The sequence below is a fragment of the Pleuronectes platessa genome, chromosome 23 (assembly GCF_947347685.1).
Source record: "Pleuronectes platessa chromosome 23, fPlePla1.1, whole genome shotgun sequence".
Taxonomy (NCBI): Eukaryota; Metazoa; Chordata; class Actinopteri; order Pleuronectiformes; family Pleuronectidae; genus Pleuronectes; species Pleuronectes platessa.
Window position 1 is genome coordinate 4140699 of NC_070648.1, and position 14736 is coordinate 4155434.

General features: G+C 44.0%; 1 protein-coding gene across 8 annotated transcripts in view; it reads left to right on the forward strand.

The window, feature by feature from the left end:
* Positions 1-14736, forward strand: part of chd3 (chromodomain helicase DNA binding protein 3) — a 34762-nt gene that overhangs the window by 10415 nt on the left and 9611 nt on the right. For 5 of the 8 annotated variants that reach the window (XM_053416108.1, XM_053416110.1, XM_053416109.1 and 2 more), the window contains exons 21-39: positions 202-319; positions 1784-1908; positions 2001-2232; positions 2566-2750; positions 3935-4112; positions 4457-4543; positions 4928-5013; positions 5400-5533; positions 5636-5780; positions 6638-6800; positions 6900-7054; positions 7435-7630; positions 7720-7836; positions 7912-8043; positions 8956-9064; positions 9501-9633; positions 11718-11913; positions 12658-12821; positions 13147-13273. In XM_053416108.1, coding sequence (XP_053272083.1) covers positions 202-319; positions 1784-1908; positions 2001-2232; positions 2566-2750; positions 3935-4112; positions 4457-4543; positions 4928-5013; positions 5400-5533; positions 5636-5780; positions 6638-6800; positions 6900-7054; positions 7435-7630; positions 7720-7836; positions 7912-8043; positions 8956-9064; positions 9501-9633; positions 11718-11913; positions 12658-12821; positions 13147-13273 — 2782 coding nt within the window. The remainder of the gene's footprint in view (positions 1-201; positions 320-1783; positions 1909-2000; positions 2233-2565; positions 2751-3934; positions 4113-4456; positions 4544-4927; positions 5014-5399; positions 5534-5635; positions 5781-6637; positions 6801-6899; positions 7055-7434; positions 7631-7719; positions 7837-7911; positions 8044-8955; positions 9065-9500; positions 9634-11717; positions 11914-12657; positions 12822-13146; positions 13274-14736) is intronic. The other 3 variants (XM_053416113.1, XM_053416115.1, XM_053416111.1) reach the window with 2 other exon arrangements.

A 14736-nucleotide genomic window follows, 5' to 3' on the forward strand; every position in this document is an offset into this window, starting at 1 on the left:
CAGAAACAGTGTTTAAACGCACACCAGATGGATATCACCCCTCACAGATGTTATATTATTCCCATGAAACCCCCCCAGGAGGCTCAGCTGCAGACTGCGGTTCCAGCTGTGCATGTTTGTGTCTATGTGTGTGTGTGTGTGTCTGTGGGGATAATCAAGTACAAACATCACCAGCTCTCTCCCTCTCTCCTCTGTTTGCAGATGACTAAAATGCTGGACTTGTTGGAAGACTTCCTGGACTATGAGGGTTATAAGTACGAGAGGATTGACGGAAGCGTCACGGGAGCGCTGAGACAAGAGGCCATCGACCGCTTCAACGGTGAGACACTGGAGGTTGTGCAGCGAGTTCTCTCTGTGACTGAACACTTTAAAGACGCAGAGTCAGTCAGAACTCGTTTGCTGATTTAAGCAGGAATAAAGAAGAATTGTCTAATGAAGAGATATCATGTGGCAGTGTGCTTTTTGTTTTTATAGGGGTGGGCGGGGATTGATGATGTTAGTGCAGTAGAAGGGGAGGGCTCTAGGCCAGCTGGCTCACTCTGTTGTGATTGGTCATCTGCTTCCAGCGCATGTAGAAAATGTCGTCATCCACTCTCTCGCTCACTTTGCCTCACGGCTAAATGGGCACAATGGAAATTTGAGCCATCTCAATTCCCCCCGGAAGCATCGGCTGGACATCTGACGAGGCATTTTGGGAGCCTCAGTGTTCTTTGTGTGTGAGAGGATCTCCCTCTACTGCAGACTTTAACCTGACTTGATCATCACAGTGATAATGATCTTTGATTTGTCAGATATTCAAGTTGCTTCATTAGTCAGAACCAAATGAAGAATACAATTAAATACATTCACAGACAGTTTTCAAGCTCATGTACTTTATCTTCATAAATATATCGATATGATATAATTACATATAGCTTGACTGGAGATGTCACACCCCCCCAGTTCATAGTTCTATCTCCACTACTGCTGTAACAGGAGGTGGATGTTGAAAGGAGATTGGGACTCGGGTAAAACATCAAGAACCGACAATTATCTGTAATCTTGAAGAATTAGTGTCAAAATGACACAGTGGTTTCCTGCTGTGACACCAGTTCCAACAGTTGCTGATATATTCATATTACAGAGCGTGATGAACACCGGGGGGGGCATGCTAACTTTGTTTTCATGTGAAGCTTTGCCATATCGCTAAGTAGATGCTGTCAATGAAAGCTATTGAATTAAACACTCTGAGTTATAGCCTGCAGGTGAGTGATGCATTCGTGAAGCTGGAACGAGTGCGTTTACCACCTCAGGTGAACTCTTGTGAAATATTAACCTGCAATGAGACTTTAGAGCCTCATGGGAAAACTATTCAAAAGACATAAATAGAGTTTTGCCTATTATCACCAGATGAGGGTGGTGGTTTGATTCCTGGCTCCTCCAGGCCTCGAGCTGAAAGAAGTGTCCTTGAGCAAGACATTAAACCACCAAAGTGCTGCACCGTCAGTGTGTGAATGATGTGTCATTGGCAAAATGCTGTACATTGATTGTGGGGGAATGTGGGCTGTTCTATAAAGTGCATTAAGTTATCAATAAGATTTTCCTCAATACAACACAAACAAGAAACTATCAAACAATGACTTTTGAAGTTGAAAGATTTACAAAAAGGCTTGATATACAAATCTGGGACTTTCCTGTGTCTACATTTGTCATTCACGCGTTAGATTCTGTCATTAAATAGAACATATTCATCTTATTATCTGTATGTTCCTCTAACTCAAACCCTCTGTGTCTTTTTCCCCAGCTCCTGGTGCTTGTCAGTTTTGTTTCCTGCTCTCCACCAGAGCCGGAGGTTTGGGGATCAACTTGGCCACAGCTGACACCGTCGTCATCTTCGACTCGGACTGGAATCCTCACAACGACATACAGGTACCACACACAGATGTAGAGGGTTGAACTTCCTTGTGTCCAACATTAAGAATGAACATGTTCAACCTTTGGCTTCGTCCCTCTCTACACAGGCGTTCAGCCGAGCCCACAGAATCGGGCAGGCCAACAAGGTCATGATCTACCGCTTTGTGACCCGAGCCAGCGTGGAGGAGCGGATCACCCAGGTGGCCAAGAGGAAAATGATGCTGACCCACCTGGTGGTCCGGCCGGGCCTCGGATCCAAGGCAGGCTCCATGAGCAAACAGGAACTGGACGACATCCTCAAGTTTGGAACAGAGGAGCTCTTCAAGGATCAGAGAGAAGGTGACACCAGATACCGTTAAATATGAAAACTAGACGTGGACGAGCTCTTGTCAAATTAAATTAGGATTTCCAGTAAAATCGAATGATGTTGGGGTTTGGGATCAAAGTTGGAACAGGTTTGATTTTAATAGAGGGAAATTGGCAGGCGTCTACTCCTGAGTGAAATTAATTTGTCACAACACACTCACGTCAACGTCCTCTCCTCTTGACAAGAGTTGGCCAGAGGTGAACGTTTGTCTCGTGCGGGTTTTGATTGGTTGACAAGAGCATTTTTTATTTGTGACATTAGTCTGGAAACAGCTGACCAATCGTTTTCCTCTTTCTTAACTTCAGGTATGAAAAACACCACCGGGGATAAAGTGGAGGACGAGGGCAACGTCATCCACTACGACAGCGTGGCCATCGAGAGGCTGCTGGACCGAAGCCAGAACGAGACGGACGACACGGACGTCCAGAACATGAACGAGTACCTCAGCTCCTTCAAAGTGGCCCAGTACATGGTGCGAGAGGAGGATAAGGTGAGAGTGAATTAGAATAAAGAGTTAACAACAAGCTTTTCCACTCATAACTGCTGGAGGGTGGAAGGCTAAACAGGAAAGCTGTGACTGGAGGAAGGAGTGGGAGGACTGGTGCAGGAAAGGAGTGTCGTGTGTTTTGACCAAAACGTTGTTGTGGACCAGCCGACAGGTCGGGGTGCAGAGGAAGTGGGAGTTTACTGCGGAGAGCGATTGTTCTCTAAGCCCTGCAGTTACTCACAGTGGAAGATGAAGTAGACAGAGTGTCTGCCAGATTGTTTCCGGGTTCACACGCATGTTCATAAATCATTTGAGTTTTAATTCTGGCACAAATCCTCTGTTTATTCTCCAAGTACGCAAATTAGCCTTGATGTATGGAAGTTAAACCATTACAGAGAAGAGAGAGCAACATAAGGGTGAAACCACTAACTCTATTTGTTTAGTGTTTTATTGTGTTTACTTACTAATTCAAGAAATACAGATGGATGACTCAGCAACACCCAGGTCGTGCGCTTACAAACATTTTGTGCACGGCTCATTAGAGCTGAAACAATTAGTGGAGAATTCATGGCTGCTTGTCTCTGTCTTCTGTGACACTGCACTTAATGTTTTAGGCAGCAAATGATTTATTTGCCAATCAAGGAAATAATAAGGAGATTATCCAAGAATGAAAATAATCATTAGTTGCATGTTTTAAAAAAATGTATCATTGGAGAGGAAGTGAGGATTCAGCTCAGCAGCAGATGTTCTGAGGCCCAGTTACAGCCCACGCTCTGGAAACCTCTCGTGTGCGAGACTTTCACGGTCACATTTTAGGTGTAAATATGTTTATTCTCATTTCATAGAACATGTTCATCATCTTTTACTGAGAAAATAAATGAAGGATCCTGTGTAAACCTGTTCTTTCTTCCTTCTGTAGGATGTTTAGCAAAGAAATGTTTCAGAATCAAATACTTTTAGATCCCTGGAGATATAACGTATAGATAAGAAGTATGTAAAAATTAAGAAAGTGTTAAAAAATATGTACATTTCGTGCATTGTACTATGATATATATATTAAATACTAGAATCGCTGAATCTGTGAAAGTAATCTCCCCAGAGCCACATCACTTTTCCTTTCTTTACACATTTGAAAAGAGTTTCATAAAGCCTCGTCTAACCTGTGTGTACTTAATCTGATGTTCCAGGTGGAGGAGATCGAGCGGGAGATCATCAAACAGGAGGAGAACGTGGACCCTGATTACTGGGAGAAGCTTCTGCGGCACCACTACGAGCAGCAGCAGGAGGACCTCGCCAGCAAACTGGGTAAAGGCAAGAGGAACCGCAAGCCCGTCAACTACAACGACGCAGCCCAGGAGGACCAAGGTAGGGTCTCGGTTTGGACCTGGACGTTTTGAAAATGTCTCATAAGCTCATCTGACTTGTTTCACGACGGTCAAACCTCAGACTCACGGCCGTGTTGGCAGCAGAAGAGGAGTTTAAGTTTCCTTTGGGAAACTCATGATTCAAAAAATGAAATCCTCTTTCCCTGAACCTGAGAATTATTGCCGCTGAAGGACAGAAGTAAAACGTTTCTTTTTTTAAATTTATGATTAAGATTGATCATTGTAATCATATGATCCTAGGATTTTACTCTATTCTGTTTGAGTTATTGTACAGTGGACGTGAATGGGCCTGGCCTATTGACAGACCACCATGTGCTGTTTCAGAGTGGCATGCTGACATTTCAGATAACCAGTCCGAGTATTCAGTGGGCTCCGAGGAGGAGGACGAGGACTTTGACGATCGACCAGAGGGTGAGGAGGGATTTTCACATTTAAAAAAAAAAAGCAGGGGGAGAGAGGGAGACGTCTAGCAGAGCTGCTCACGAACAGCGAGAGATTCCTGTTGTAACACACACTGTATCGGGCCTGTGTTAAATTACAGTTTGAAATTGATTTAGTTGTTACAGTTGCTTGGCAGAGTCCAACCAATCGCTTTGCCAAAAATGCAAAAACCGCCATCCACCTCCTCCTTCAGACGGTTGAGAGGAAAACGCTCCGGGCGTTTCAGGAGTTTTTGATTTGAAGTCGATCTATTGATTTTAAAGAGAAGTCTGCAAAGTGTGCAAATTTAAAACATACAAAAAAAAAATTACTGTTGCTGTTATAACATTTTTCTTTGCCCGTTTTGATGTGCAGGTCGAAGGCAGTCGCGTCGCCAGTTGAGGAATGAGAAAGATAAACCTCTGCCTCCTCTCCTGGCCAGGGTCGGAGGCAACCTTGAGGTCTGTACATCTCCCTGAAACCAGGCCTGCTTTCATTTCCATCATTTTTCTTTTAATTGAGATATTACTGGAATCTGTCAGTCTTTATTTAAAGTCAACTTGCTCTCGTAGTTATTTTTCTAGCAATCTACCAATATTAAATCGGACTTGGCAGCAAAGCTTTTTCACGTCCAGCAAGGCTGAACCTCTTGAGCTCATCCATCTATCATCCTGATAGTGGTGGACGTGGTTTATAATGAGTGTTTACAAGTGTTCAAATAGGATTCAAAGTTTATTTTCGCTGTTATTAGGCAGTCAGACCTGTTCGGAGTAGAAATAATGTACATGGATGTCGGCTAAGTTGTGGTTTCTTTCCCTGGTATTATTTCAACTGTTTCCATTGATAGGTGCTGGGCTTTAACACTCGCCAGCGGAAGGCCTTCCTGAACGCAGTGATGCGCTGGGGGATGCCGTCTCAGGACGCCTTTTCCTCCCAGTGGTTGGTGAGAGACCTCAGGGGCAAATCTGAAAAAGAATTCAAGTAAGAAATTCATGATTTAAACTGTTCACACGTGAGCTTCCTCCACTGGTGTCCATCGTTTAGACAAATAGTTGTCTCTCTTTTTATCGTCTCCTTTCCCAGAGCGTACGTGTCTCTCTTCATGCGTCACCTGTGTGAGCCGGTGGCTGACGGCGCGGAGACGTTCGCAGACGGCGTCCCGAGGGAGGGTCTGTGTCGCCAGCCGGTCCTCACACGAATCGGCGTCATGTCCCTCGTCAAGAAGAAGGTCAGGCTGCAGCTGTTTGCCCTCAAGTGTCGAACATAGACTGTATAGAGAAAATGGACATTATACAATATTCCATATACGAATGATGCCATGTAGCACGTTTGGAGCCAGAGTGGTATAGAATCAAATAATTTATTAAATCCTTAAAAAAATTGTATCTAACCTGCACTTTCACCTTTTGGCTCGTATCTCATCCACTTACACGGAGGAAGGTTTCATGACCTTTACTAAAGCCGGCCACCAGAGGGCGATGAAGATGATTCTGCATCACTTTTGGGCTTTCATGTCGTCCCCCTTTATCTTTATATTCAGTCTGTGGAGAGTCCAAACAAATGTGCTGAACAAAACAAGTTCGGGTCCTTGATGCTCTTATCATTATGTTAGCTGACTAATGCGAAGCAGCAGCAGGTGGAAATGTTTGGTCTGTATTAGCGGTAACTCAATACAAGTGTGATACTGCTGCAGGAGAGTAAACAGCTGTTAGTTATATCAAAATATGAGATTTGACTATAACTAGTTGTGATCCCACATTAACGGTGTGTATTTGATGCTAGGGGAGACGGACTGTAAGTAATTTTCAGGTCTTAGTAAGTGATAATCTCTAAAGATGTCCTGATTGTTTGACTACTTCCAGTTTCCCAGTTTATTTTAGTTTATCCAAACATCTTTAATCTAGTTTTCAGTCCAAATTGTTAATACTTGTCGACATCCTGATCCTCTATCTAAGCCACAGGGATTAAATGATTTACTCCCAGACAAACGGGCCACGTGGGTGGTGAGGTTAAATAAGGTGATACTCTGTGAAGTGAGTCTGTGCCAAGTTTTTTAAAATATTTGTATCTATGTTTTGTGTTCAGATCCAGGAGTTCGAGCACATCAATGGACGGTGGAGTCTCCCAGAGCTCAAGCCTGAGGTCAACGTGGAGAAGTCCTCCTCCAGGGCCTCCTCTCCAGCAATGAAGACCACCACGCCCACGCCAGACGCCAGCTACAGCAACACACCGTGCACCTCCACGCCAGGTAACCAAACATGCCAGATCCAGCAGGGGGTGCTCTATGTAAAGGGCAGCAGTTGAACATAACCCGGCATATTGTGTGTATTTGAATGAATATGTGCAGCGACCCCTGCTCCTGCAGACAAGCTGGAAAAAAACGGAAAGGAGGGAGAGAAGGAAGAGGAAAAAGAGGAGGGTGAGACCCTGCCGGAGAAAGAGAAAGGGAAGGAGAAGGATGAGGGGAAAGAGGACAGCAACAAGACTGGAGACCCTGAAGAGGTGGGACAAACTCAAGAAACACGAAAACATCTTTATTTTGAGGCTTTGATTGGCCACTTACCACATTTGATTGAATTTATCAAACCAATGACTTCAAATTATATATATTTTACTTTACTGTCAAACACCTTATGAGGTACTGTGATGTCCAGCTGCATTAAAACCAAATCATGGATAAAAATGGATAAATGTGCCTGATGATGCTAAGGAAATGAAATTAATAACAGAAAGATAAAAACATGCACAACTCTGGCTTGGTGTAGTGTGATATATTCAAAATGCATTCCCTTAAAAGCTGATTTAAAGCTATTATTCACAAAACAACAGAAAAATACAGTAAATACCAACTTGTTGATCCCTTATTCTGTCCCCGTCCTTAGCTGTCCTCGACAAAAGAGACACCACAGAGTGCGTCTCCTTGTCAAAAAGCCGAAAATGTGGAAGAGCACAACCTGAAAGAGGCGGAGAAGAAAGAAACGCCAGACATTCCAGCTGCCACGACAGAGGAGAAGAAAGCGCAGGAGGAGAGCAAAGAGGAGACGAAGCAAGACACGGAGTTAAAAGAAGAGAAATCAGGTAAAAACAAAAACACAAGAGAGAACATTAATAAACTGATAACATGGTTGGATGAGATCTGATGTCCTGTTGTGGTTGGTCTTCCGCAGAAGGAGAGAAGACGGCGGAGGAGAAGGAAAGAGAAAACGAAAAGCGTGAAGAGACGCCCACGGCAAAAGAAGCGACGGACACCAAGGAGAAGTCCGAGGTGGCCGACGTGAAGAAAGGTTTGTCTCTCCGTCTGTGAACACGTACGACGAGTCTACGCTCAATGACCCCTTCACTATCTTTCTCAACAACAGAGGAGGTCAAAGGTGAGAAAGAGGCCGTAAAAGAGGTCAAAGCGGCGAAGGAGGAGCCACCCAGAGGAAACGGGAGGCCTCCTGTGGAGCGACCTCGCTTCATGTTCAACATCGCAGACGGCGGATTCACTGGTGAGTTACGTATTCACCGACAGAGTCTGTGGGATGGAAAACACAGATCTGTGAAGAGATAACTTTCCTTCAGGCAGGTTTTGTTCTGATTTCCCCGAACTTATTCCCCGTTTTCTAAGTTCAAGATTAAAAGATGTATAGAAAAGCTGAATTATTATAAGATAACTACATACATTGACCTTCTGAAACAGATTCCGATACCTAGACTCTGCATATTGGCCAATACCGAGTACCGATCTGACACCAGTGCAATTTTAATATAATTAGCTGTACGCTACTATCCTTGTATGGAAGTGATGATTGCTGTGTGGCCTCGCTCAGGTTAAACCTTTAAAACAAATAAATTCAGAGGATAAATATCATAGAAGTTTTATTATCTAGTTTCCCGACAGTCACAACTGAAAAACAAGACAAATAAATAAATGTGGGAATACACAACACTACTTTTTTATAGCTCAAAACTAAAGTTTTATACGGTGCACATCGTGGTTTTACTTGTGAGACGTTCCAGCCTTTAATATTACCAACCTGCTGACACTAATATACTTTAGAGACATGGTATCAGTACACAGATTTGCGTACTCCAGTCAGGGCCCTGGAATTGCAGGAGAGACACCTCTATTTAAAGTTGGAGAAGGTTAGAGTCCAGAATCCCTGAAAGATGACGAGGAGGTGAAAAGGTGAAAATAACTAATAAGGTTGAGCAAACAGGTCACTAAGCAGTCCAAACAGCAGGGAAAAATTGCTTTTCAGAGCGCCTCTGCAAAAGCAACAGTGAGCTAAAGAGTTATATCCGCCTTGATCACGACGGCAGAAAAGCTCCACGTGCTGTGGAAACACCTGCAGCCAGCTTTCTGCTCGCTTAGCACTTTGAGACCAGGCTCAATTTTTACGCTGGCTTCACCCCCGCAGAGCTGCACACTCTCTGGCAGAACGAGGAGCGGGCCGCCATCTCCTCGGGGAAGATGAACGAGATCTGGCACCGCCGACACGACTTCTGGCTGCTGGCGGGAATTGTGATGTATCCTTGACAGCATTTGCCCGGGCGATGACCCCGTGTGTGTTTGTTTTTCTGTCAGCCGGCTGAAGCCCGGTGCAATAAGTCAACAAGCCGGCGAGAGCTCAGCAAACAGCAAACTGTGTCTGCTGGAAGTCGGTGTAGTTACAGGCTTCTCCGCTGTTGCAGGTCATTTAGTTCATGTTGTTCTCTCTGTTATGCTAATTAAGTCCGTTCAGCATTCACATAAATCTCTGCAAGTTAATGCTCAGGTGCTGTTAGACTGAAATGTGTTTTTACAAATGGCCTGGCACTCTTTTTTAAGTTCATTTGAGTTTCTTTAGCTTCACCCTGTTAAACGTATTCACTTGGGTATTTAAGACGCCCCCCTACACAGTGCTGCTGCTGCTGCACACCGTCCATTAGTTGCTCTTTCATGACCTTTAACCTTTCGTGCCAGTCACGGCTACGCCCGGTGGCAGGACATCCAGAACGATCCCCAGTTCGCCATCGTCAACGAGCCTTTCAAGATGCAGGCCAACAAAGGCAACTTCCTGGAGATGAAGAACAAGTTCCTGGCTCGACGCTTTAAGGTAAAGACGTAAACACAGCTACAGCCTCATTCTTTATTCCATTTTTCACAAGATGGTTGCTTTTCTACACTTTGCTTTGAGAAATAAACATGTTACTCTACAAACCCTTTTTATTACCCCAGCACATTACGTGGGGTGATAGTCATTATCAGTATTTCTGTCCATCTGTCTCTCATTCTGTTTTCAGAACCGAATTTTTCTTTATCTCTATTTTCTGTATCTCTACGTGTCTTCTCCCGATCATTTAACAGTGCAAACCTCCGCCAATGCTCATCACTGCCCTTACGAAACCACATTTAAATTCACTAGAACCAGATTTTAATTGTTGGATCTGCATCAATCGGCACACGCTCGTAATTATCAGTCATTTTTTCTCAAGGTCCACAAATTATTCTCTTAGAAATCAACAAAAAAATGTTCTGTTGTGGATCCTGGATCCGCCCCTGATCCGGATTTCGCAGCAATTTGTGTGGTTCTTTCTTGACGCAGTCGAAATCCTTCCACCGAGTTTCAAGGGAATCAGTCCAGATGTGTGTTGCATCGTCCTTCTAACTAATCAACGCACAAACAAACACAGATGAAACCATCACCTCCTTGGCGGATTTATAATGATTCTGACATTTTTCTTTACCCTAGAATGACCCCTTTATATTCAAATACTTAATATTTACATCAGGAGCAGGTTCTCTCTACGGAGGCTGCCATGTTTTTATGACAACTGAATCTACCACAGGTTCTTTGTCATGTTTGGAAGGGCGAAAGTGAGGGGTGTTCAGCTGCAACATGCAACTTCACCACTAGATGTCACTAAATTCCACACACTGACCCTTTAAAGCAGCCAAACTATTTCAATCCCGTTTCTCAGCTTCGTCAACCACCTGACTGGCTTGATGGTCGGATGACAGATGCCCCTCGTCCCACATACCGGCCCGATGGTCATGCTGACCGCTGCATTTCTCAAAGATCTCTCATCCTGTTTTTGAGCTGCTCACATGTTTCAGATCCTGCCCTCAACATCCTCATTTACTGTATCTCTCTGTCTGTCTCACTCTCTTTTCTTCTTCTTATCGCTCTCTTGCTATATTACTTTTTCGGAAAAAATCCACCCACGAGGTTACTCAAGGCCGAACAAGATTTCACGATTTCACACCAGTTTTTACGTCTGAGGAGTTTTCGTTGTAATTGGTTGTGTAACAGGATAACCCCCCCGTTTGGGAAATGTTAAAACTTTTTCCTGTAAACATACATTCAACTTAAAAATAGATTTCCCATTGAAAGGCTGTCTTGCCATTGCTTTGCTCACCACACCCTTGATATTTTTCAGAGACAACAGATGCAGATGAATCACAGCTGAAGACTTTTCAGAGTGAATGTTTTAAAATCTCGTTATCACTATATTGTCATTTTTTGTTTCTGAGAAAAAAGGAAATACCCATAAATTGTATTTCCATTTTATTGTTATATAAGCAAAGATATTTTTAATTTATCAATTCCGTCTGTTAGGCACATTAAAGATCATTTCCCTTTCTGATATATCATAGATACTTATTACTCTATTATGTTGTCTCTTTGTTAGACGACATTTAGCTTATGTTGTATGTATGATTATAGGTAAATATTCTTTTTCTTTTCTTAGTTTGTGCCGATTCTTCAGATCTTCACATGGTGATTTGCATCCAACACTTGTCGGTGCAATCAGCGGCTTCAGCTGCAAACTGTGAAAGAAGTCTCTGTTAACTCTGAGGAGTGTTTGCAGACACACACAGAAATGTTTGTTTGATGCAGTGGTTTAGTCAAAATGTGTTGAGCAGTCTGCAGACACATCTGCATAAGACATAAACCAGAATAAACATTTACCCCCCGCTGCACTTTCATTTCAGTCTTTCTCTCGCTTGTTCTCGTTCCATGTTGGCAAAGGCTTTGTAATAGTCAATCAAAGCAACTCCCTTGTTTCATATATCAAACAGATATCTGTGTGTTGAAGTGCAAATTCTCCAAACACTGTAAGCCAAAATGCTTATAGTTTGCAGAAATGCCAACGTTAGACATTGTAATTTAACACGTTTCTGTCCGACGCCCTGCAGCTGCTGGAGCAGGCGCTGGTGATCGAGGAGCAGCTGCGGCGGGCGGCCTACCTGAACATGACCCAGGACCCCAGCCACCCGGCCATGGCCCTCAACGCTCGCTTTGCAGAGGTGGAGTGCCTGGCGGAGTCGCACCAGCACCTCAGCAAGGAGTCCCTGGGGGGGAACAAGCCGGCCAACGCTGTCCTGCACAAAGGTCAGAGATCCTGCAGAGAGGTCGTTAATTAGAGATACATTTGTTTTTGTACCGTTATATAAAACCGTGTTGGAGGCCGACAGAGAAGAGAGAGAGGGAAAGATCTGCAGACCGATAACCACAAACATAATATGAACGAGAGATACACATCATCAACACATCACACCGGCGCTGTTGTGCAATCGCTTCGTTTCCTGCACCGGCAACAGTCCCGCTCTGCCTGGAGCGGACTTCACTTTCAGCCAAGCAGATAAGCTTACACGATGTTAAGTGATAGCTCCAAACATTTCCTCACCGCCCGCCTGGCAAGTCTGTCCATGTTTAAATTGGTCTGTCGAAAGGATAACATGCTGAGCGCCGCGACTGTTCTCGTCCTGGTCTCGTATTTCCGCACGTAGCTGAAGTTAATGAACGTTCATAAACATTTATCAGATCTCTGAGCCGCCAATCCAAAGACCAGTGATTTGTTTCATGCAGGGATTTGATAGCAGAGCGGTGAGATGATAAAGGATGGTAAACAGAGATTTTTAGTAAACAGTTGAGACAGTGTTTGGGACGTCACTGAAAACCAACCTGCTTTTCTTCCTGCATAATCAATAAACGATCAGAATGAAGCATCAATTCATATTAATATTAATACAATACAATTAATATGACGCCAGAAAGAAGCAGGAGGTAGAGGCTGAAATATACAAATCTGTTTTCCTCTAATAACTCATTTGATGTTCGTGGTTGTCATTGCAGTGTTGAACCAGTTGGAGGAGCTGCTGAGCGACATGAAGGCCGACGTGACCCGACTCCCGGCCACGCTGTCCAGGGTTCCCCCGATCGCCGCCCGCCTGCAAATGTCCGAGAGGACCATCCTCAGCCGACTGGCGAGCAAGGGCACAGAGACGCACACGCCCCCGGTCAGCCACGCCACTCTCAACCAAGACACACACACACTAATACACACAATTTAACAGCCGCACTCACACGTTAAAACCTGCTCGAGCCCTTCCTGCGCTCAGTGGAAAAATAATAAATGGAGGTCGGCCAATAAAAATACAGAGCCCATTATCTTGTCACCCACCCACCTGTGCTTTTTCACTCTGCAGCAGCTTTGTCAGCACATTCTTCTGTCAGCTTGCATGGATCAAATCGGAGCTTTTTTCTCTATTGTTCTGTTTTCTGATTCTCTTTTGTGTGTGTACGTTGTTCCAGGAAATAAAAGCTTCTTTCTCCTTTTCACAGCCCATACCCCCAGGACCCTACGCCACCCCTCAGAACTATGGAGCCCCCTTCACCCCTGCACCCCCGAGCGCCCTCTACATGGGAGGGGCCAACTACAGTCAGATGCCACCAGGATCCTTCATATCAGGTCAGTGTCTGGAGCTGCGCGGACACAGACGTCCTCTAGTGCTGTAAATAACGTGTAGGTCACACGTTGGAAACGTTGTTAGAAATCCCAGACAGCACCCGGCTACCTGGTGGGTCATACATCCAGCCTCCTCCATGTTAGTGGGTGGGACATGGGTCAGACTATGAAGTCAAAGTACACATCTCATACATGGTTTCTATCTTTCTAGTTAGTTCTTATCACACTGATGTTTGTTCAAATATATAGTTTATCTTATTTAGAAACTATGTCAGGGTTCTGTTTAGAGACATTTGGGGAATATTAAGCATCATGTACACATGCAAATACTGAGTGTGAGAAAAGCGTTACACTAAGCAAATAATAAGCCTCATAAATTATTATGGCAGTCATAATTAGAGCATTCGGGCTAATTTACAGAAGAAGAATAGCTGTTGGTTTGATCTGCTTGACACTTGGCAGGCCGGCTATTTGCTCCTGATTTATGCTGCTCTGCGGAGGTGTTGCTGCAGATCTCACTGAAGCTGCCTCCGGCGGAGGAACTGATTTATGGCTCGGCAAAGAGTTTAACCAGTTGATGGTTGCAGCACCACAGCACCAGTAGATTTTAGTGCTTGACAAAGACGTGTTGTGCTTCCTTTGTGTACCTGCTGTGTTTCTTCTAGTTGTGGGTAATAGAGGCTGATGATGATAAGATATGAACCATAAAAGACAAATGTCTCCCAAGAACATAAAACAAATGTGTGCAAGGAGTTGTTTTTATTCATGAAGTTCCTGAGGAGGATTAATCAGTCTATAAAAACTGTTGTATGAGTTGTAAATCACATCACTGATGCTTCCGAATGAACTCTTTCATAACAGGGCACTGACCTACACCATATATCAGCAGCAACATTCAAACCAGTCACCGGTTTTAATGTTGTGGTGGATCTGTGTAGGTTTGTGAAATGACACTGCATCTCTCCAGCCCTGCGGCTGCTGTGACGCACACGCTAACGGTCAATTGCGGTTTTATATGATGGGTGAGTTGGCTCGACACCCCCAAGTCACACTCACTCAGCCAACTTCAAGCTGAGTCATGAAAAAGTATAATTACTTGGGGAGGAAAGTGATGGGTTTTATTGTGAAATATTTGTCTTACAACAAAAGATGCAGACAAGTAACAAATTAAAGGAAGTTAACTAGTAAACTTGGGTTTGTGAGCAGAGCTCCACCTGAACCACACCTCTAAACATCACCTCTTTGTCTCAAACATATCAGTTTCCACCAAAAATCTATTAAATTACATATTATTGTGGTGTGGAAAACCCTGATTCAAGGCTAACTAACAGTCTTTAACTTTCCTGTCATTTAACACTTAAATTCAATATTTACAGAATGAAATGAAGGTTCTACGGTTCCTTTATCAGGTTCTAGTGGTTGTTGAGGATGTTCTCAGGATCGTTTAAAGGAGACATGGTCAGGTT